At 33.8% G+C, this 24,363-nt stretch overlaps 3 protein-coding genes across 4 annotated transcripts; 2 read left to right on the top strand and 1 right to left on the bottom strand.

Annotated features, from left to right (window-relative positions):
* The first annotated feature begins 909 nt into the window (after positions 1-909).
* On the top strand, positions 910-8,028 carry LOC115991715 (cellulose synthase A catalytic subunit 8 [UDP-forming]-like). 2 transcript variants are annotated; one of them, XM_031115579.1, is made up of 13 exons: positions 910-1,328; positions 2,181-2,257; positions 2,464-2,515; positions 2,606-2,765; positions 3,009-3,275; positions 3,718-4,063; positions 4,259-4,396; positions 4,777-4,902; positions 4,986-5,198; positions 5,731-5,992; positions 6,036-6,259; positions 6,467-6,826; positions 7,167-8,028. In XM_031115579.1, exons 1-13 carry the CDS (start codon positions 1,034-1,036, stop codon positions 7,764-7,766), a joined length of 3,120 nt encoding a protein of 1,039 aa, XP_030971439.1. In that variant the 5' UTR covers positions 910-1,033; the 3' UTR covers positions 7,767-8,028. The 2 variants fall into 2 exon arrangements, with proteins under 2 accessions (XP_030971439.1, XP_030971438.1); XM_031115578.1 differs by having other exon boundaries at positions 911-1,328; positions 5,731-5,980; positions 6,060-6,259.
* Positions 8,029-9,204: 1,176 nt separating this feature from the next.
* LOC115989165 (cellulose synthase A catalytic subunit 8 [UDP-forming]) lies at positions 9,205-16,304 on the top strand. Its single transcript, XM_031112827.1, has 13 exons — positions 9,205-9,558; positions 10,059-10,135; positions 10,332-10,383; positions 10,473-10,626; positions 11,263-11,529; positions 11,993-12,338; positions 12,473-12,610; positions 12,992-13,117; positions 13,202-13,414; positions 13,829-14,090; positions 14,179-14,378; positions 14,660-15,013; positions 15,479-16,304. The coding sequence occupies exons 1-13, from the start codon at positions 9,381-9,383 to the stop codon at positions 16,064-16,066; spliced, it is 2,955 nt and encodes a 984-aa protein (XP_030968687.1). The 5' UTR covers positions 9,205-9,380; the 3' UTR covers positions 16,067-16,304.
* A 1,283-nt stretch (positions 16,305-17,587) lies between these two features.
* Positions 17,588-19,238, bottom strand: LOC115990598 (NAC domain-containing protein 2-like). The gene is made up of 2 exons (XM_031114414.1): positions 18,775-19,238; positions 17,588-17,869 (listed from the first exon to the last, which is right to left on the bottom strand). The coding sequence occupies exons 1-2, from the start codon at positions 19,228-19,230 to the stop codon at positions 17,588-17,590; spliced, it is 738 nt and encodes a 245-aa protein (XP_030970274.1). The 5' UTR covers positions 19,231-19,238.
* Positions 19,239-24,363: the final 5,125 nt, after the last annotated feature.

Here is a 24,363-nt window from a genome sequence, read left to right as displayed (position 1 = left end):
TTAAAATTTTTTTAAAAATTAATTAAAATTTAAAATTTTTATAGATGAGATAATTATTGAGTTATGATTATCTTAGTATTTTGTAAGAATGAAAGTTATATAAAAATAAAAGTAATCCAATGGTAAACCTATCAAACCTTATCTAATATAAGTGATTTGGTGTGACGTTCACAAAAGTGATATTTTTTTTTTCAAAAAATAACCCTTAGAATTTAGAATAAATATCAATTTTTAGTTCTTAAACTTTCAATTCAATCAATTAACCCTCTCTACAATAGGTTTATGACAAATCAAACATTCATCACTAATATTTCATAATAAGATTAACAAAAAAAATTTATGTGATATGCATAATGCATATGATAACAACGGTAACTTATTAGCGTTTTGATAGAAAACATGCATACATAACATGATTAAATTCAACCTCCCTTAAAGGTTACAAAGGTCTTTTAGTGGAGTTTGTAGTATATCTTTTTATTAGAATCTCACTCTTTCTTCCTTGTACATGTGTGTGTTTATTTCCAAAAATAAAAAAGAAAGAAAATGAGTAATCATCCACTTTAATTAAGAGTGTTATGTGCTGTATAATTTATCTTATCATTCCTTAAAAGTTTTATGGCATTCCTTTCTTTAAATCCTTTAATTCAACTAGCATTATTTAAAAAAATTAAATTAAATAAAGACGGGCCCCCTTATCATCAATCCAAACAACGAAATTTCTTCATCCCCTTCTCCTTTTCCTTTCATTATCTCTTCCCTCGAACCAAACAAGAGGGCTATATATATTCTATACGTATATATTCAATCTCATCTCATGTATTCCTAAACATGATTCTATTCCGCCGAAAACTTCCCGCAAAATTTCAAACTCCTTTCTCTTCCAGAGCCCAAAAGAAGAAAAAAAGACGTTGCTCCTCATCTCTCTCTCTGTCACTCTCTCTCTCTCCATCCATAAAGCAATGACACCAACACCTCAACCTCAGAACCTTTCAATCACCACCACCCTACACCCCTTCTCACCACTACAAATATGCATGCACCCCCACTCCTTCACTCATACCACCATACCCTCTTACCTGGTGCTAAGGGTTATCATTCATATCAAACCAGCATCCATACTCTAATGAAAAGTGAAACTGAAACAAACATGATGGAGCCTGAGCATGGGGTTCCTGCTGTTTGCAATTCTTGTGGTGAGCATGACAATACTGGGGAGGTGTTTGTGGTTTGCCATGTGTGCAATTTCTCCATTTGTAAAGCTTGTGCTGACTTGGGGATTAAGGAGGGGCAGAAACTATGCTTGCGCTGTGGTGCTCCATATGGTGGTATATCTCTAACTTCAAATTTCTTAACTAAGTTCTTTTTTTTGAATAACTAGATGTGGGTTCTTAAAATTCTTGCATGTGATTATCAAAATGATATGTTTATATTTGCATTAGTGCTTTATGATTTTATTACTTGTTCCATTAGTTGATACCAAGATATATATATATAGACATACATACATATAGGCTAAATCAACAACATTATCTGGTGATCACTTGTAGAAAAAAAATTTAGACATTGTGGATAATATTATAGGTTGGGAAAAACTAAGGTCCAGTTTTTTAAGTGTTATATATTAAATTTTCTAATTAAATTCAACCATGTGGTTGCATATCACAATAAGCCACGAGGCTGAATTTAATTGTTGTGAGTGGAAGATATCACCTTTGTGTTACATTGGCTAATGCAACGATACAGTTGGATTTAATTGAGAGACTTAAAGTACGACAATTTAATAACTTTATCTAAGTTTTACCCTTATGGTTCATATGTTAGTCAAGTATTTCTATTTTTGATGGGCTGACATTTCTTTGGGGAGTACATCTTTAGTAGTTATTAATACTCTAGTAGACTTTTTAGTTCTAATGAAAATGCACTGAAGGAAAGAAAGTATCACCACGGCTTCTTTTATTATTTTCAAGCATTTTCTTCAATTTCCTTTTCTATTTCAGAAAATTAGGTTGTAGAGGGACGTATAAGTGGTTGAATTAATTTTTAGAAAGAAAAATGGGCTGCTCTAATTTCGGGTGCTGTGTGTCTTCTCCATTATACACTCTTCTGATAACCAAAAAGCGGGTTGATTGATTTAATATCCAAATTAAAAGCTAATAGTGTGGCTATGAATTCCCTAGAGAACCCAGTGGATGATGCTGAACTGAAGGAATCAGGCAATCAATCCACAATGGCAGCTCACCCCAATAACTCTCAGGTAAATGTAGTTGCGAGTTCTATGTTTTACATATGCATACATACACATATATAAAAATTTACTAGGAAGGAAGGAGTATGACAGTCAATTTTTGAAGTGCAATGAAAACCCTTGTTATAGTGTTGTTGAGTAAACATTCAACCTTTAAATACGTTCCAAGAATATTAGGATGGCTTATAGTATATCATTCATGTTGGTTTGAACAGGATGTTGGACATCATTCTAGACGCATCAGTAACATGTCCTCTGTGGATATTGGTAAGAAATACTGATATCTTTTTGTCATATTGATCCTTATGTTCAATTTCAATGGATTTGGAATTTATGTTAACTGGTGTTTTCTTGAAGAAACAAATGATGAATCCGGGCATCCTATCTGGAAGAACAGAGTGGAGAGTTGGAAGGATAAAAAGAACAAGAAGAAAAAGGCTGCAACTAAGGCTGAAATTGTGACTGAAAAGGATGATCAAGTTCCATCTGAGCAGCAGATGGAAGAGGAAGAGAAACAGTAAGTTAAAAAGAAGCATAGACAGATTTCAATTATTGGATGATAAGAAATGTAGAAGATAACATGTTTTCAAAAATAAACAAAAAGACTTCCTTAAATTTCTTAACATAGTTTTTTTTTTTTAAACTGATTTTTAATAAACAGTAAGATGGCAAATTATTTGACCATTGTCCATTGATATATCAAAATTCTTTGTGTTCTACAAGACTAGCATATTAATCAGATGTGGTGGTGCTTTTGCAGGTCCCCAGAGGCTCCAGAAACACTTTCAAGTGTTATTCCAATTCCACCCAACCAAATCAAACCATACAGAGTTGTTATAATCACTCGATTGATAATTTTGGCTCTCTTCTTCTATTACCGAATAACACATCCTGTTGATGGTGCTTATGGTCTGTGGCTCACTTCTATCATATGTGAGATCTGGTTTGCTCTTTCTTGGATATTGGATCAGTTCCCTAAATGGTCTCCAATCAATAGGGTGACATATATCGACAAGCTGTCTGCAAGGTATACATACTTGTGGCTTTCGATGTCAAAGATGCAAGCTATAATTGTTTGAAAGTGTTTACTAGTGCAATAAGATTTTATGCATGTACCTAGCTGGTTCAATAGCATCCGATCCTCTGTAAAACTTCACCTTTCCTAATTAACTTGTCATTTTTTAATTAAACCTGGTTACAAACATTGTCAACTGATGTTTCTGAAATTTATCTCAACTCTGTGCTTATATCTTGGCCCCCAATCATGGGTGTCATTTATGTAGGCTTAGGCCGAATCTGCAGGTAATTTAACATGTAAGGTTGAATAAGAAGAGAATATGTATTGAATAAAACTTCGAACTAAAATATAAATGGACTTATTAATTGATGAACATTTTGAACGAAAATATGATAGCTAAATTTTGAACCAAAATACATGTATGGGATGGTTAAACTCACTACCATATCAGGTTTGAAAGAGAGGGTGAACCCTCCCAGCTCGCTTCTGTGGATGTCTTTGTGAGCACAGTTGATCCAATGAAAGAACCACCATTGATCACTGCCAATACTATGCTTTCCATCCTTGCAATGGACTACCCCGTGGATAAAGTCTGCTGCTATTTGTCTGATGATGGAGCTTCCATGCTTTCATTTGAATCTCTTGTTGAAACGGCTGACTTTGCAAGAAAGTGGGTACCATTCTGCAAAAAATTTGCTATTGAACCACGTACACCTGAGTTCTACTTTGCACAGAAGTTTGACTATTTGAAGGATAAAGTGCAACCTTCTTTTGTGAAAGAACGTAGAGCAATAAAGGTAAGCAACTGAAATGCTGTCTAGCTACAACTTCTCGATTACTAATTCCACTTTGACATCTTAAGGATTTTGATTCAATCCACATTAAACTTATGGCCAGCAGATTATGCTTCTCTTAATTATTATTGTTGGTAAACTTATGTACTATTGTGTCTCTAAAACTAATCAGTCTCAATTGGTTCTATTTTGCTATAGAGAGATTATGAAGAGTTTAGAGTGCGCATTAATGCTTTAGTAGCGAAGGCTCAAAAAAAACCAGAAGAAGGTTGGACCATGCAAGATGGAAGACCTTGGCCAGGGAATGACACTAATGACCACACAGGAATGATTCAGGTAAATGTAGCTTATAGCTATATTTTTTGTATAAAATTTCAATTAATTGTGTAACATTTAGTTGTTTAATATCTTACATTTCAGGAAGCATTTAGTATATAGAATGAAACAAGGCTTTTTCTCAAACTTATTCTTGGGCTGTAAACTATGAAGCTTAAGGCCATTACTTGAAGATCTCGTCGGCATTTACTTGAAATTATGGAAAAATAATTTCTGAATGGATAGAATTTCTTCTTTTCTTTTTCCAAATTACAGATTTTAGCAACTATTAGTCCATTAATGTTTTTACAGATCTTCTCAGAAAAATGCTATTACATTGTCCATCCCTGTTTGTAAGAAACGAGTTTTTAACTATGGTATTTTTTTTTTCATCGATTCAGGTTTTCCTTGGACATAGTGGTGCCCATGATGTAGATGGAAATGAACTTCCTCGACTGGTCTATATATCCAGGGAGAAAAGACCAGTCTACCGACACCACAAGAAAGCTGGTGCTGAAAATGCTCTGGTATGTTAACATAGTTTCACAAAATTAATGATTGGCATTGGGACTCTAACATTACAATTACACTTTAATGGTTGGATTTACAGATTAGGGTGTCTGCAGTTCTTACAAATGCTCCCTACATCCTCAACCTTGATTGTGATCACTATGTTAACAATAGCAAGGCAGTTCGTGAGGCGATGTGCTTCTTGATGGACCCACAAGTTGGTCGAGATGTATGCTATGTGCAGTTCCCTAATAGGTTTGATGGAATTGATCGTAGTGATCGATATGCCAACCGCAACACAGTTTTCTTTGATGTAAGTTTAAAGATAGCACGTATGGATTTATCCATTGTTCTAGTTAGTTTCCTTATAAGCACTTGTCTATATTATGAAAGTAAGAAATATAAATTTCAAAGCTGTGTCAAACTATATCAGAAATTCATCCATCATAGACAGATCTTCATAAAAGTTAATTGTTCAATCAAGTTGGGAGTTTTATCGTCAAATGATTAAAATAAAATAAAGGAAAATAAGTTTCTACATTAATATCTGGTGAGTATTTCAGGATTTGGAAACTGGTTTATAACTTCATATATGGTAAATATTAAGGATTCAGAAGCATTTCGATTCAAGCTGTGTTTTTAGTTAAATCCCAACTCAAATTTTACTCTCTTCAATTTATGAATAGAAGTAGATATATTATCCCATTTGCAAATTGACATATCACATTTTCATAATAAAATAGAAGAATGGGAGAAAAAAAAAATTATGCTGTGATGGAGTCCCGGCATAATTACCAAAGTATTCAGCCTTCTGAGTTTTGAGAATCTCTTCATTCCAATATCAGATAAATATGAAAGGACTAGATGGCATTCAAGGACCAGTTTATGTGGGAACAGGTTGTGTTTTCAATAGGCAAGCACTTTATGGCTATGGACCTCCTTCTTTACCTGGCTTACCTACGGCTTCTCCCCCATCCCGCTCATGGTTTGGCAAGCGCTCCTCCAAGGAGCCCTCTAAAGATCCTTCAGAGGTTTACCGAGATGCAAAACAGGAGGAACTTGATGCTGGCATCTTTAACCTCAAGGAGATTGAAAGTAAGTCTAGTTGTGAAGAAAAATAGTTAAACAGACATTTCGTGCAGTAATTAAGATATGCTTGGATTTTTCGTTGCAGATTATGATCAGAACGAGAGGTCATTGCTGATCTCCCAGATGAGCCTTGAGAGAACTTTTGGCACTTCTTCAGTATTTATTGAGTCTACACTAATGGAAAACGGAGGAGTGCCTGAATCTGTTGACCCATCAACAATGATCAAGGAAGCAATTCATGTCATTAGCTGTGGTTATGAACAGAAGACTTCATGGGGAAGAGAGGTACATTCTTTTTATTCTTGCTCTCATGCGGCAATTTCATGCTTCCCTTCTTGGTTGCCAATATGTTAGGATCTTATTGTAATAAGCTGTACTGCATATATTTACATCTAAACTTTCACTTGAGCATTAACCATTACTAAATTTGACCTTGAAACCCATATAAACCTCTTTTTGTAATAATTCAAATTTTGTATTCTGACCTCCCAGATTGGTTGGATATATGGCTCGGTCACTGAGGATATTTTGACGGGTTTCAAAATGCACTGCCGAGGATGGAGATCAATTTACTGCATGCCCTTAAGACCAGCATTCAAAGGTTCAGTCCCCCTCAACCTATCTGATCGACTACACCAAGTTCTCCGGTGGGCACTTGGATCTGTGGAGATCTTCCTTAGCAGACATTGTCCCTTATGGTACGGTTATGCAGCAGGCCGCCTCAAATGGCTTCAAAGACTAGCATATATAAACACAGTTGTTTATCCATTTACATCCTTCCCTCTCGTAGTTTACTGCACAATCCCTGCAATTTGCCTTCTCGCAGGAAAATTTATTGTAGCAACAGATACGGTAATTTCTTGTACTTTCCCTTAAAAATTAGAAATCTTGTGTTTTTGGGGTCTTGGGAGAGGTAGTTTAGACAAATTGATACATAATAACACTGTGCTACATACAATTATGTAAATGCATCAGATTAATTTTTAAGTAAGCCTGGTATGACTATATGGTGTTTTTCCAAATTTCATGAAGATGTTGGTCAATAGTCAAAATCAATGAGCACTGATGTATGTTTGATGAACTTAAACATATAGTAAAAAATCCAATCTTGCTACAATTTTTTTAATGTTTATGTTTTCAAACAATATACTCAAAGAACTTACCTCATGTTATACCTTGTAATTTGTTTCAGATGACCAACCTCGGAAACCTCCTTTATCTTGGCCTTACCATCTCCATCATTCTTACTAATGTGATTGAGATGTGGTGGAGTGGTGTCAGCATTCAAGACTGGTGGAGAAATGAGCAGTTCTGGGTGATTGGAGGTGTTTCATCCCATCTCTTTGCCGTCTTCCAAGGATTCCTCAACCTGATGGGTGGAATTGATACCAACTTCACAGTCACTGCAAAGGCAGCTGATGACATAGAGTTTGGTGAGCTCTACATTGTCAAGTGGACAACACTTCTCATCCCTCCAACAACACTAATCATAATCAACATTGTTGGCATTGTTGCTGGATTTTCTGATGCACTTAACAAGGGAATTGGAGCATGGGGGCCACTCTTTGGCAAGAATTTCTTTGCTTTCTGGGTTATTTCTCATCTCTTTCCATTCATGAAGGGTCTCATGGGTCGCCAGAACCGGACTCCAACCATTGTTGTTCTTTGGTCAGTGCTGTTGGCCTCAGTATTCTCTCTTATTTGGGTGAAGATAGATCCCTTTGTGAACAAAGTTGACAGCTCAACCATTGCCCCAACCTGCATTGCTATAGATTGTGATATCACCACATGAAGCTTCCCATAGTTTTTGATGATGGTTTTGATTGCCTATTATTGAGGTGGGTGCAATGTTTAGTTGTTTCTTGACTGTTGTGGCATATTGAAGTAAGTTTTGAACAAATATGTAGTTATCTTTTCCTGAGTGTTGGTAAATCTCTGAGTGGAAAAGCATTGCCTTGATTGAACAATATCAAAGTGAGACGAGGATTGGTATTTCCTTCCATTAATTGAAATTCTATAGGGAATGAAATGACAGAAAAGAACTTGCCTTTTAATTCCTGTCCCATCACTTGAACATTTGGTGCCAAATTCACTCATCATTTGTGTTTTAAAGAGAAAATCCCATCACTTTAGCATTCATCTCAGAAATTCTTAATTATCAAACATATCATTACATTGAAATTAAATGTAATTAAAAAAGATCATTTTATTTGTACCTTATTAATCAATACAACTATGTGTTTAAATTTAATTGAGAAACGTAATATACAATTCCCAATTTTTTGTACCTAAATTTTATCCATCTATTAATTAAGACCTTGTATCTACCAGAGAGAGAGAGAGAGAGAGAGAGATTGAAGTATTTGGGTTAGATTAGAAATCCATTAAATAAGTTTTTTTTTTTTTTTTTTAATAGGAATCCATTAAATAAGTTGAATGTGGGTTGCGAAAAATAGTATTTTCACTAACGCCAAATCATTTTTGCTCAAACAAAATTCTTGCAAAAAGTTATTAAGACCCTCGTTAGACACGCTTGAACAAAAACGAGAGAACAACAAATGAATGATTTTTTCTAAATTTTGTGGCCTGGTAGACCAATAATGTGTTAATAAAAAGCTTGAACTATTCCTATATTTAAAATATAGTAGAGAGAGGTGTAAATCAAAAGCTGTATGGACTCATAGTGTATGCAGCAAGATTCATAAATAAATAAATAAATTTGTAGCAAGATAGAAATGGGCCTCACATTCTCTTCTCTTCCCTTTTTGGAATTTTGTTCTTGAAGATAAATATGGGCCAAGACCTGGCCTCCCATTTTCTTCTCGAAATTATTTTTACATATAACTTATATGAAACAAATATTAGTGTCAAATTTTAATTTCATATATATTTAGAGACAAAAATTGGATGAAATTTTAAGAATGAAATTAAATACAATTTTTTTTTTTTTTTTTTGGGGCACGAGGTGTTTTATTTTTTTATATTTAGATTTAGATGGTCTGACATGGCAGTGCCAGGTTAGTCTTTCCTTAGGCTAGTCTGCAAGATTGGTTGGTTAAAGATGTACCCCTCTCAACCGAAACCATTCCTTACACTTCCCGCAATATTTCAAACTCGTTTCTCTTTGAACCAAACAGACTGACGTTGCCACACTCTCTGTCTGTCTCTGCAGAGCTGAAATAAGAAAAAGAATAGAAAAAAAAAAATGACACCAACACCCCAACCTCCATACCCTTTCAACCACCACCTTCAACCCCTTCTCACCATTACAAAAATGCATGTGCCATTGCTTCATACACACCACCATTCCCTACCTTTTGTTGGGGGTCAGTCATATAAAATCAAAAACAACCCATTGGGTCTCTTAGGAAAAAGTACTGGAACTGAAGTGAAGTGATATATCAAAATGATGGAGTCTGGAGTTCCTGTTTGCAATTCTTGTGGTGAGCAAGTTGGAATCAATGCCAATGGGGAATTGTTTGTGGCTTGCCATGAATGCAATTTCTCCATTTGCAAGGCCTGTGTTGACTTGGAGATTAAGGAGGGCCGCAAACTTTGCTTGCGTTGTGGTGCTCCATATGATGGTATTGTATCTCTAACTTCAAATTTCTTGATCAAGTTTATGTTTTTTGGTTAAATTTTTGCATATCATTATGTGGGTAATTGCTATTGAGGTCAGCCATGTGTAGGATAAATTTGACAACATTATCTGATGATCATTTGTACAAACTTAAAAAACTTTCTTAGACATTGATTGAGCCAATACAATTTGGGGTATGATATTTTTGTTCTGCTGATTTCTCTTGCATTTGTAATGTTAATAATTGTTGAAAATCTCGTTAACTTTTCAATTCTAGGGGAAATGTAGGAGAAGAAAGAAAATTCATCCACATGGCTTTGTTTCTCTCCCTATTAAAGTTCTTATATTTTCTCTCTCTACTTCAGAAAAATTGAATTAAACAATTAGGGATGACTTCTAGAAAGAAAAAAGGGTTGTTCTAGTTTTGTAGCTATGTGTCTTTTCCATTAAACGTGCATCGCTTTGTCTAGTATCCTAAGTTAATTGTGTCTTTGAATTCCCTAGAGAACTCACTGGATGATGCTGAAGTGAAGGTTTCAGGCAATCGATCCACTATGGCAGCTCACCTCAGTGATCCTCAGGTAATTGCTGTTGTAAATTCTGTTTCATACATATGAAATATAACTCTAGGTGGAAGTAGTAGTATGACACACAATTTTGAGGAAGTGCAATGAAAACCCTTTTCCTAGCTATGTTGATTAAACATTCAACCTTTAAATACATTTCACGAAAGTTGTGATGTTGAAAGCTTGGTATCATTCATCTTGGTTTGTACAGGAAGGTGGACTTCATGCTAGACATGTCAGTAGTGTATCCACAGTGGATAGTGGTAAGTAATATTAATTTCTTGTGTTGTGTTGATCTTTCTATTCAATTGTAATAGATTTGGTATTTACATTACTTGGTGTTTTCTTGAAGAACTAAATGATGAATCTGGGAATCCAATCTGGAAGAATAGAGTGGAGAGTTGGAAGGATAAGAAGAACAAAAAGAAAAAGACTGCTAGTAAGGCTGAAATTAAGGCTGAAAAGGATGGTCGAGTTCCATCTGAGCAGCAGATGGAAGATAAACTGTAAGTGACAAGAAAGATGAATTTCCAAAGAGTCAGTGGATAAGAAATGTAGAAGATAGGATGGTTTAAGACATAAATAAAAAAGGATAACTAGAGGGACAAGTTTTTTAAATTTTTTTGTAAAATACTACTTAAATCATGCATGGCTTAAAGCTTTTTCCTTATGGCTATGGTTTTTTCTTTGTGGTCAAGCTATCAAATCCTTTGTACGTTAAGCCATGGATGAAAAGGAACTACTTGTTTATTAAGCACTTGATGAATTAATTTGTTTAGTTAAATTTTTTTCCTCATGTGGTTTCTATTTTGTTCTCACCAAACTGGCAATGATTTTTCTCTGCTAGAAACCCTTAATTGCAATAAAATGGATCAGTACACAAAATATTTGCAATAAGATTCAACTTCCTATCTTTTTCTTAAGCATCATATAAATATATATATATATATATATATTTTTTAATGAAGGTGTGAAAAAAAATCATAGTGGCGCTTTCTGCTGTATGATATTCTGAAGGGGAACAGAGCAAATTCATTGCATTTTTTAGTCTCTGTCTTTGACCATTCCCCATTGATATATCAATTTTTGCTTTGTTCTACAAAACTAAATATATTAATCAGATATTTCCATTGCTTTTTCAGGTCCGCAGATGCTGCACAACCACTTTCAGCTATTATTCCGATTCCATCCACCAAGCTCACACCATATAGAGCTGTTATAATCATGCGATTGATAATTTTGTCACTCTTCTTCCATTACCGAATAACACATCCTGTTGATAGTGCTTTTGGTCTGTGGCTCACTTCTGTCATATGTGAGATATGGTTTGCTTTTTCTTGGGTATTGGATCAGTTCCCTAAATGGTCTCCAATCAATAGGGAGACATTTATCGACAGGCTGTCTGCAAGGTACATACATCACTCTTATGTGGATGACTGTAGATGTCAAAGATGATAGTTGTAATTGTTTGAAAGTTTTAGTAGTGCCACAAGGTTTTTTATTTGAAAGTGTTCAATAGTATCAGATCCTCTGTGAAACTCATACTTCTCTCATTTAACTTGACATTTTAGCATTAAACCTGGTCAAGCATTCTCAACTAATATTCTTAATCTTGATCTCATGTCTCCTTTAACTATATTATTATATATTGGCCCTGAATCATGGTCTCATGTCACCTATGAATTACATGTCAAGCTTAGTAAGCTGAGGCTGAATCTGCAAGTAATTTAACGTAAGGTTACAAATGAAGAGAATTAGCATTCACTAAGTAGCATATAGTAATGGATCTACTTTATTGAAAAACTTAAAACATAATTATGAAAGCTATTTTTGAATGCATATATGGGATACTTAAACTCACTACTATGTCAGGTTTGAAAGAGAGGGTGAACCCTCCCAGCTTGCTGCTGTGGATTTCTTTGTGAGTACAGTTGACCCTTTGAAAGAACCACCGTTGATCACTGCCAATACCGTGCTTTCCATCCTTGCTGTGGACTACCCTGTGGATAAAGTCTCCTGCTATTTGTCAGATGATGGAGCTGCCATGCTTACATTTGAATCTCTTGTTGAAACATCTGAATTTGCAAGGAAGTGGGTACCGTTCTGCAAAAAATTTGCAATTGAACCACGTGCACCTGAGTTTTACTTTGCACAGAAGATTGACTATTTGAAGGATAAAGTGCAACCTTCTTTTGTCAAGGAACGTAGAGCAATGAAGGTAAGCAACTGAAAATCTATCTGGCTACAACTTGTCAATTGCTCATTCCACTTTGATATTTTAATGGATTCTTAAGTTGTAATAATGGTATCTAAAAGCAACCATCTCAAATTTTGGATTTTATCTTCTTACAGAGAGATTATGAAGAGTTTAAAGTGCGAATTAATGGTTTAGTAGCAAAGGCTCAGAAAACACCGGAAGAAGGCTGGACAATGCAAGATGGAACATCTTGGCCAGGGAATAACACCCGTGACCACCCGGGAATGATTCAGGTAAATCTATCTTATAGACAATTTTGTGGTTTATGATTTTAGTTAATTTTGCAATATCTAGCTTTTAAATATCTTACATTTCAGAATCATCTAGTATCTAGAAAGAAACTAGGACTTAACCAATCCTTAAGCTGTAGATTTTGAAACTTAAGGCGATTACGTATAAGTTGTCTATGGATTTTTTTATTTAAAACTATTATTATTCAAAGATAATTTCTGAGGGATATTTTTTCTTCTTTTCTGTGTCAAAGTACTTCAAGTTTTATCAACTATCAATCCACATCAGTTCTTACATCTCTTATTAGAAAATGTTTTCAACTGCTGCCTCATAATTTGAAAATGTAATAATTTTCACATATGGCATTTTTCCACCCACTTCAGGTTTTCCTTGGACATACTGGTGCCCATGATATAGAGGGACTTGAACTTCCTCGACTGGTCTATGTATCCAGAGAAAAGAGACCAGGCTACCAGCACCACAAGAAAGCTGGTGCTGAAAATGCTCTGGTATGTTCACATCCTTTCTCAAAATTAATGATTTGCATAGGAACTCAAACATTACAATTTATTTGAATGGTTGGATTTGTACAGGTGAGAGTATCTGCAGTTCTTACAAATGCTCCCTACATCCTCAATCTTGACTGTGATCATTATGTTAATAATAGCAAGGCAGTTCGTGAGGCAATGTGTTTCTTGATGGATCCACAAGTTGGTCGAGATTTATGCTACGTGCAGTTCCCTCAGAGGTTTGATGGCATTGATCGCAGTGACAGATATGCCAACCGAAACACGGTTTTCTTTGATGTAAGTCTAAAGCTAGCATATCCACTCCATTTGTTTTAATATTTTCCTTATAATGACTTATATTTTGAAGAAATAAAAATATTATTTCTTTTTCAAGTATATCAGAAATTCATCTGTCACAAAAGTTTTTATCAAATTTAGCTTATTAATATGCTTGGGAGTTTTGGTAATTAGGTCAAACTATAAAAAGAAATAATTGAGTTGTGTTGAAGTCCAACTCACAATGTCTGTCTTCAGTTGATGTATAGAAATAGATGAAATGTACCAATTGCCTTTTTAACATGTCATTTTTTAAAAATGAAATAGAATTATTTGAAGGAAACGAGCTAATGCCACAATGCTGATATTGGTCCCTGCATAATTATAGAAGTTGGAGCCCTCTGAGTTTTGAGAATCTCTTCATTTCAATTTCAGGTTAACATGAAAGGATTAGATGGCCTTCAAGGACCAGTTTATGTGGGAACAGGTTGTGTTTTCAATAGGCAAGCACTTTATGGCTATGGGCCGAGTTCTATGCCCAGCTTACCTAAGTCTTCCTCCTCATCCTGCTCATGGTGTGGCTGCTGCTCTTGTTGCTGCCCCTCCAAGAAGACTCCTAAAGATCCCTCAGACGTTTACCGAGATGCAAAACGGGAAGAGCTAGATGCTGCAATCTTTAACCTCAGGGAGATTGATAGTAAGTCTAGTTATTGAGGCCATTGGATTTAGGCAAATAATTTACGGGGTTTTCAATAATTAATATATTTTTGGTTTTCTTTGGGCAGATTATGATGAGCATGAAAGGTCAATGCTGATCTCCCAGATGAGCTTTGAGAAAACTTTTGGCTTGTCTTCTGTATTTATTGAGTCTACACTAATGGAAAATGGTGGAGTTCCTGAATCTGTCAACCCAGCAGCATTGATTAATGAAGCAATTCATGTCATCGGCTGTGGTTATGAAGAAAAGACCGCATGGGGAAAAGAGGTGGACTTTTTTATTTTATTCTTGTTCTCATTTGAAAATCATGTGCTATTATTGCTATTATTCCAGAATGTGAATTCATTACAATCTTTACAAAATTAATAGATAAAATTTTAGTTCCGATTTCAGTTTTAATTACAGCTGGCTTGGGTGTGGCCTTCTGCTGGGGAAAGTTTCCTTTCCTTCTTTGTTGTCCATCTGTTATTATCTTTTGGCTATAAGCTGTGTTGCATTACTAGATCTTACCTTCTCACCAATTCACAATTTTTATTCTGACTTCCCAGATTGGTTGGATATATGGCTCAGTCACTGAGGATATTTTAACTGGTTTCAAGATGCATTGCCGAGGATGGAGATCAATTTACTGCATGCCTGTAAGGCCTGCATTCAAAGGTTCAGCCCCTATCAATCTGTCTGATCGATTGCATCAAGTTCTCCGGTGGGCACTTGGGTCTGTGGAGATTTTCCTTAGCAGACATTGTCCCCTATGGTATGGGTTTGCAGGAGGCCGCCTCAAATGGCTTCAAAGACTAGCGTATACAAACACCATTGTTTATCCATTTACATCCCTCCCTCTCATTGCCTATTGCACAATTCCTGCAGTTTGCCTTCTCACTGGAAAATTCATCATACCAACGGTAATTTCTTGTACTTCCTGTTGAAAATTTACAGATAGTGTGTTCTTTATCTTCAGTAGTTATCAAAAGTTATTGAAGAATTTGAAATAGTTAGATAATTATTTGCAACGTAAATTCATTATTTAAAACCATGTCAGGGGGTGGCTTTGTTAGATCGTTACATAATAACATTGGCCAACATAGAAATAAAGAAAAAGTTGGATGCAATTTATACATTTGAAACAAGTATGAAAAATGCATCAGTTTACTATTTTACTAGGCCTTGTATGACTATAGGGTGCTCTTCTTAACTTCCTAAAAAAGAGCTTTGTCAATATTCAAAATCAGTGACCACTGAAGTAATGTTATTAACTTTGACATTTGATTAAAAATTTAACCTGGCTACATTTTTATTTCTCATGATTATGGTTTGAAACCATTTACTCATAGAACTTACTTCACATAATACATTTTATTTTGGATCAGCTTTCCAACCTAGCAAGCACCCTGTTTCTTGGCCTTTTCATGTCCATCATCGTGACCAGTGTGCTCGAGCTACGGTGGAGTGGTATCAGCATAGAAGACTGGTGGCGTAATGAGCAGTTCTGGGTGATTGGAGGTGTTTCAGCCCATCTCTTTGCTGTCTTCCAAGGTTTCCTGAAGATGTTAGCTGGAGTTGACACTAACTTCACTGTCACTTCAAAGGCAGCTGATGATGGAGAGTTTGGTGAGCTCTACATTGTCAAGTGGACAACAGTTCTGATCCCTCCAACAACATTGATCATAATCAACTTGGTTGGTGTTGTTGCTGGATTTTCGGATGCACTTAATAAAGGTTATGAAGCTTGGGGACCTCTCTTTGGCAAGGTGTTCTTTGCCTTCTGGGTGATTCTTCATTTATACCCCTTCCTCAAGGGTCTCATGGGTCGCCAAAACCGAACACCAACCATTGTTGTTCTGTGGTCAGTGCTTTTGGCCTCAGTCTTCTCTCTTGTTTGGGTGAGAATTAATCCTTTTGTGGGCAAAGCTGCTAATTCAAGCCTTTCCCAAGGCTGCATTTCCATAGATTGTTAGGTCACTATAAGGAAGCTTCCCAGCCAATACAGTTGAAATTTGGTGGTGATTTTGATTGCCTATTATTAATGTGGGAGTCATGATTAGCTCTTTCTTGATTGTTGGGGCATATTGAAGTAAGTTTTGGACATTATGTATTTGATCTCTTTCATTATATATGTCGGATAATCAGTGTGTAAAAAAGCATTGCCTAGAGCAATATCAATGTAAAACAAGGGTTATTGTTTCCTTCCGACAAGGATTATCTTGAAATTCTAGAATGAAATGGTAGAAAAGCACTTTTCAGTTTCAAAGCAATATATATAGAGGATTCCCCCGCTTATATATATATATATAGACACACATATATTGATATATATATGCATCAACATCAACTCGTAAAGAAATAATAAAGGGAAGAAAGGGAAAGCTGGAAAGTGTGGAAACCACGCAAATCCAGCAGTCTTAATGCGTATTTGCCTTTCACAGACTGATATTTTAAAATCGTATTACATTATTATTCTGAGATTTTCTCTCATTCCTTTTTTTTTTTTTTTTCTTTTTCTTTTTTAGTTCAAAGTGATACTTTCTCTCATTACTTGACTATTTATTTTTTCATTAGTGGGAAACCTGTATCTTTAATCTGGTAATAGTTGAAATTCACATCAAGTATCAAATCATTGAAAATTGATGATTAATTTCTAGTTATTAAAAAATTATTAATTTGCTTATCCATAATTATTCATTTCAGTTTTGTGATTGACATATTATCATTCAGCAGCTAAGTTTCAACATGTTAGATAAAAATAGCAACTAAAAGTCTAAAACAATTGAGTAGGATAAATGGAAAGAAAGATCATTCAAGTTAGAAACTAATGACACTAAAATTCAATTACACGAAGTATCCAAACGAACATAAGTAGGAATAGACGATAGTAAGAAATTAAAGATGCAAGAAATTAGTGATACTGAATTCAATAGACCCAAATTGTGAGAAATTATTAGATCCATCAAATTACTATTGAGGTGGTCTTCCCTAGTCCTCGTAACCAATAAAATGTTAAATTTATGCAAATGTGATATTATTTGGTTTTTTTTTTTTTATTTCTTGTGCTTATTAGAAAAGCTGACTCACACATTTTTATTAGTAGCATTATTTTATTGGTTGGGAAAACCACTTCAGCAGTCTTCTCGGACCTAATAATTTCTCCCGAATTGTACCCTTCAATTGAAAAATAAATATAAAAATAGGTCAACATGCTATAAAACCTTTGGATTCTACAGCAAACTCTTATCAGTGAATATTCTAACTTTCCATATAAGTGAAACAGCTACAAAACAATTTGGCACTAACAAAAAATGAACCAAAAATATTTTGCAACAATACTAGAGCATATGTAGAGAGGAACAAATCTTAATTCTTTATTATAGTTGGAAGACCAGCCAATATACAGAGTAGCTTGAAAATTACATATGTACTCAAAACAAAAGAATCGAAAACTAAATAAATCCATAGTGCTGTAAAGAGAAACAGAAAGTGTCTTAAGGCATTGGCAGCATGAATGTTGAGGGTGTTGTGTTTATTGCCGCCCAATCCCACTTCGATGGGCAAGATGCAAATTCTAACGATGAAACGTAAGCCTCCAACAGTTCTAATTTGATGTCATCAATGTCATCCGCAAACTTAGTATTAGTCATGCCATCTTTCTGTTGCTCAAATATTTCAACAGAAAGCTCTTCATTTTGAATGACCTCACTTATAAGCCTGTCTTCTTTTTCCTTATCTCGTTGGCTTTCGATCCTACAAATCACGTAATCCTCATACTGCAAGAAAAAAATATGTTGATTAAGTGTTGTTTAATAAAAGCTAAGAAAAGATATTGATCAAATCAATAAGGCTACAAAAGGAAAATCAGAAACAATAAATTAAAGACATTTATATAGAAATAAATAAGAACAAAATTTTTTAAAGAGAGAAGTGATAAAATTACAAATCATACTCTTATTAACAAGTCAATCAATCAAATGAAACCAAATACACTACAAAGATTCGGAAGGTAATATCAAGACTCCCATACCATCATAAACAAATAGGAAACCAAGCCAACAATGTATTTATGCAAATACTTAAAGCAAAGTAGCACAATACATGCAATATAAACACCATGGCAGTAAGATATTCATAACCCCGATAATGAAAAGCACAACCTAGTTATCTAAACAACAATATACCACAAAATATTACGTAGCTTGATAAAAAGATAAAATCTTTAAAAAAAAAAAAAAAAAAAAAAAAATACATATTACATAGCATGAGTCAACATTTAAGTTTGCTTGAAGTTGGCACCAAACAAGAAAAACCAATAAAAGTTGGCACTAGGTTAATTGTCTCTGAGTGTTGGTTGGAGTCAAAACTAGAGTACAATATTTTGCTTTTATATAGAAAAATTAGACCCTAGTGTAATTTTTGCAATATAGACCCTAGTGCTATTTGGTCAAAAAAAACCCTAATTACTTTATTACAAAATAAGGTTATTTTCAAATATTAATATACTCATAGACTAAAACATAAAAATACAATTTTTGCAAATTTTAACAACCCAATAATCTAAACAACCAATAGCACGTAATATCATTCAAACATATATAGAAACTCGAAATTAACGATAACACAAGAATGCAAGGAAGGAAATTTCTTCCTTTCAAAATTTTTTAAGATAGCTAGTTACCTGTTTATTGCGTAGGAGGCTCCCCGCCAGTCTAAACTCATGCATGACCCATCGGCCGATGGTAGATTTGAGCCCTCTGTGCGGCATATAAGTAAGACTTCTCATAGACCCAATTTGGTTCTTCTTAGCTTTATCTCGATATATTGGCTTATCGTTATTGGGTTTCCATGTGCCGTAGGGAGTGCTCCTTTGTATTCTTGAACCATTGCTTGACACTTTCTTCAGTTTCGTGAAGAAGTAAAGACTAGTCTCATCGCTGTCCTTGAAGTATTTCCTCCAACTCCAGGAATCCTTTTCTCCATAGAGATCACACTCAATCAAAACGTCGTTTGAACTCACCGGTAAGCCATGTGCCTTATTGTAGAGATAATGTTCAACTATCTCAACATCCGTTGGTCGAAACCTAAACCAAGGCAAAAGATCATCATCATCTTCGTTACCATAATCTTCCATCATGTTACTCTCATAACCCACCATCATGTTAATTTTACTCTCAGAGTGAGAGAGATACACTGAGCGAGGTTAGTGTTTTCTTGTGACGGAAGTATGGAAACAGAAAGAAGCAGCTTCTTCTTTTATACTGGAGTATGATTGTCGGTTTAGTATAAAAAATATAGAAATTAAAAAAAAAAAAAAAAAAAAAAAAAAAAAAAAAAAAAAAAAAAAAAGGCTGTATCCTTGGCCGGTTAGGAGTGGGACTCCGTCTTAGGATTAATTAGGCCTGTGTTTCTCTCTACCTTTCGTTTAAAAAAAAATTAGACCGTTGATGAAAGGTTTTTTATTATAAATTATACATAATTAAACAAATTCTTTTATTTTTTTTCTAAATGTAAACTTTGATCATTATGATAACTAGTCGTTAACCCGTGCGATGCACGGGAAAATTATTAGAAAATAATAAAACATGCATATATTAAAAGACAATTTAAGTTCATGTGTGCTTGCAAGGGATACATACCTAAATAGTTCTTGCGGTAGAAATAAAAGCCTTATCTTTGAGATAAAGAACTGATGTAAACAAACTAACCTTACATAAAACAAATTAAAAAAAAAAAAAAAACATAAAACTGATGTCACAGGAAATTCAGCCACATAGTAGTAATATATAAATCTCTTAAAACCTAAACCTAAACCTAAACGTAAGGACTAAATATTTATGCACCTTCTCTTGCTTTCCTGATGTATTTGGTTAAAAACATAAAACTGATATCACGGGAAATTCAGCCACATAGTAGTAATATATAAATCTCTTAAAACCTAAACCTAAACGTAAGGACTAAATCTATACCATGAGTTATAGATCTTGAATGCTATACCGTGCGTTTAGGGCTTCCTACATCTGGAGAGAGAGAGAGTTTGCAGAAACCAAAGAAAATCTTTCTATAGCTTAAGAAACACAATATACTAAAATCAAAGAGATAAAATTTTCAGAGGACAAAATATTATAGATAATTTAAAAGAATTTTGGTTTAATTCTTGAACACCGCAACTCCATAAAATTCATACTAATAATAATATTTTATGATAGCGCAGTTAGAATTTTGGTTTAATTCTTGAACACTGAATGGGAAATTGATTATATGAGTATTCAATGGTGAACAAAGTACTATGTATTAATTAATATATAAACAAAACTAACCTTACAAAAGTTGAACTTTATAAGCTAAAATCTATACCGTGCATTGTAGATCTTGAATGCTTTAGGGCTTCCTACGTCTGGAGAGAGGGAGAGTTTGCAGAAACCGTGGCTTTATATTTCTTAACTTGAGAGAGGGGTAAGGTTGCTAGGGTTTTGTAGATCTTGAATGCTTTAGGGCTTCCTACGTCTGGAGAAAGAGAGAGTTTGCAGAAATCGTGGTTTTATATTTCTTAACTTGAGAAAGGGGTAAGGTTGCTAGGGTTTTAAGGAGTTATAATTTTTATTTATTTATTTATTTTTTAAATATTGTGCTGACGTGGAAAATTGTGGTGCCAGCAAAGGCTTTTTAAATATTGTGCTGACGTGGAAAATTGTGGTGCCAGCAAAGGCTTCGGTTTTATATATATATATAGATTATTAATATACTTTTAAATAAATAAATAAATTATTTTATATGGAACTATATAATTGGCATTAAATATTTATTATGATTGAATTTGTATATGAATTTTTTTTTTTTTTTGAAGGAGAATTTGTATATGAAATTATATAATGATTTACAAGTAATTTTTAGGTATTCCTGGAGTATGGAAAATGGTATTCCCTCCTCTCACATTTATGGTAGAGTCTACTCATTAAATTCATAGTAGGGTCAACCATGAATGTGAGAAAAGGGAGTATCATTTCTCCGTATTCTGAAATACCTAAGAATTTCCATGATTTACTAAAATTCCAATAAAGGGACTAAATATAGAATATATTTTGAATAAATTAAAAGTATATATTAAAATAAATAACTTGTAAATTTTTAATGCCTCAAAATCATATGTATTATAATATTATTAGGTAAACTAAAAGTTAAATAACATCGGTTTTGTAAAGATTATAGACTATAAATAACTAAATTACTTGTTATAAACTTTAATAACCCTCTCAAGATTGAATAAAATTTAATTATTTAGCAAAGTGGCCAAGTCATCTAAAGACTAAAGGTTAAAAGTAAAGCTAGACACAATTTTTTTTTTAAATAATTTTTTAAGGTTGCACATTGTGATTGATGAAGCCTCATTTTTCATGATCCATTACTAACTTCATTATTATTTTATACCAATTATAATATATCACCTTAAGATTTGTGAAATAAAACAAAAACAAAAAAACAAAAACAAAAACAAAAACAAAACAAAAACCATTGAATGTAAAAGGTCACTTTGACATGGTTAACTAGGGTTAACTTATAAACCATGCCTAATTAAGTTCAAGATTCACAATTGAGGATTTGTCTAATGTGATATATTATTAAAATCATGTTGTGAAATAGTAAAAACACTAACATCAATTATTATGATTTGGGGCTAGTGGAAGCATATTCACACCAACAAAAAAAAATAAAATATTCACAAGAGACAACAATATTTAGCATGGTTCGGCCAACTTCATGCCTATATATATCCACAGTCAACACTTACCAAAATATCCACTATATATCAATAATATGGACTACAACTATATTAATCGACACTCACAAATCTTACCAACATAATAAACTCACAAACCCAAAACATAATACACTCAAAACAAAAAATTCACGATCTTCTAATTATAGTGAATACTTAATTAATTTGAGTAGTTCAATTGCGATTAGCCTATTACACATTTACAAGAATTTCATGATGTTTAAGTAAAAGTTGGCTACCACACTTATCTCTCATTAATTCCATATTAGACATTTACAAGAATTTCACGATATTTAAGTAAAATAAGTAAAATCTGTCTGCCACACTTATCTCATTAATTCCATATTTGATTGGTAAAAAATGCTTGAAAATTGTTTAATATTTATATTTGTATTTTAATTAATTACTAAAGTAATTATGTGATCATATCAAGGGAGTCATTCTTTGGCCTTTGGGGCAATGGCCCCCTCGAATTTTGGCGAATAAAATTTTCTACAGGTATATTTAAGGTTCATTTAGAATTTGAACCAAAAAAATTAAACTTCCCCCCCCCCCCCCACGACAAAATGAATAGCTTACAATAGTCCAAAACATCAACACATTTAACAAGAAGCCCAGTTTTTAGCATTTCAAAAACAAAAACAAAAACAAACAAAAAACAAAAAAGCAATTTAAACAAAGTTTCATGTTCGATTAATTTCAAAATACAATCCCTAAAAGAGAGAGAGAGGGAGAGTTTGAGGGTGTACAGGACGCCACACTACTGCTGCCAACTGGCCAATCTTTCAACTCATGTCTACATGTTACTATTTCTTACTATGTTTTTTGGGATAATGGAGAAGTTAGTATTGTTAAGTCTGAATTGGCTTTTTGCCTAAAAAAAAAAAAAAAGTTTGAATTGGTTTTATCTATACTATTATTTAAGGGGTTTCTCCTGTTTGAAATGGACATTTCTTTGATTCAAAAATGCCCTTATATCCTAAGTTTATGATAACATGGCAAAAATACATCTCTAACTCCCACCTATAACATTACTTACAAAATAGGAAAACTCTCTAGTTGGTTTTCAAATTGAGCTTTCAGAGAATTTAATTCATATATTCCTTCAATCACTCCATGTTTTCACTTTTCTTTTTCTTTTTCTTTTTTTCCTTTTTACTTTATCAAGACTTAACCTGTTTTTTTTTTTGTAATACAAACTATGCAATTTGGATACGTATCAAATTGTGCAATTTGGACAAGTATCAAATTATGTTACCCTACTATTAATCAATAAAACTATACCACCATGCACCCTTGGTGCGGTGGTGTACTACGTATCAAATTGTGCAATTTGGACAAGTATCAAACTATGTTACCCTCCTATTAATCAATAAAACTATACCACCATGCACCCTTGGTGCGGTGGTGTACTATACAAGTATAAGTGCTTGTGGGATGTGGGGGTAAGGGTTGTGGTTCAAGTCTCCAAGAGAGAGCTTCATACACATATGCACTTAAATTAGATAAGAGTAAAATTTCTATCTTCTATAAAAAATAAATAAAAATAAAAATAAAAATCAATAAAACTATGAACGTATTAATTAATTATATTGCACTAAACTCTATTTCAAAGCATAAAATATAAAGTGCTTGCCTAGGTTTTTTTTATCTTGGTTGTTTGTAGAACGTTGTTGGATTGCATATATTAGTGCCTAGGTTTTATTGGCTTTTCATATATATATATATATATATATATATATATATATATATACTCTTAACATAATAATTTTTTTGTTATTAGTGATTATTGTTCCATTTTTCTCAATCTCAACTCTACTCTCTTTTATCTTCCATTTGCACAATTTCTAGGTCACCAAACAGTCCAATTAAACAGTAAAAAACAAATTATTAATATAAGAAAAAGGAAATCTAATATAAATGATATGTATTGACCATAAAAAGCAAATTATCAAGTACCACATAAGAAAAACAAAATATTTATTCCCCTTCCTTCAAAAGTTTCTAAGAAAAGAATGGTTACCAATTGATTGGTATGATCTTCAATAGAATAAAAAGCTTCCAGTGATTGCGAGGCTTGATTGTTGACATATGTCAATGAGTGGACAAATGAAATAAAGATAAAAAAGAAATTTAGTTCATCATATAAAATGATAGGAAAAAGAGAATGTAGGAACACGATTTTTCACGACCCAAGAATAACATTGGGCTCGCATGCAAAAAGGCCCTAGCAATATAATTTGTAGAGTGTGGGCTAGAAAGGCTTGGCCTTGGTCACTGGACAGCAGTGTAATTGAGGTTTTCATGGTAGCTCATACGAAGGTGGGCCTAGCGTGAATGACAAGACCTTTCTTCAGTGCCACTCATAGGGTTCTCGTCCTCGGACATAGTCCGAGGAGCTTAGTGTTCTTCTCCTCCATTTTCTATGCCCCCCCCCCCCTCTCTTTGGTTCTTCTTCCCTTTTATACTAGTAGTTACTTCCCTTTCAATGTC

The sequence above is a fragment of the Quercus lobata genome, chromosome 5 (assembly GCF_001633185.2).
Source record: "Quercus lobata isolate SW786 chromosome 5, ValleyOak3.0 Primary Assembly, whole genome shotgun sequence".
Lineage (NCBI taxonomy): Eukaryota > Viridiplantae > Streptophyta > Magnoliopsida > Fagales > Fagaceae > Quercus > Quercus lobata.
The sequence above is the reverse complement of the archived record's forward strand: the minus strand, read 5'-3'. Positions and strand labels throughout refer to the sequence as shown.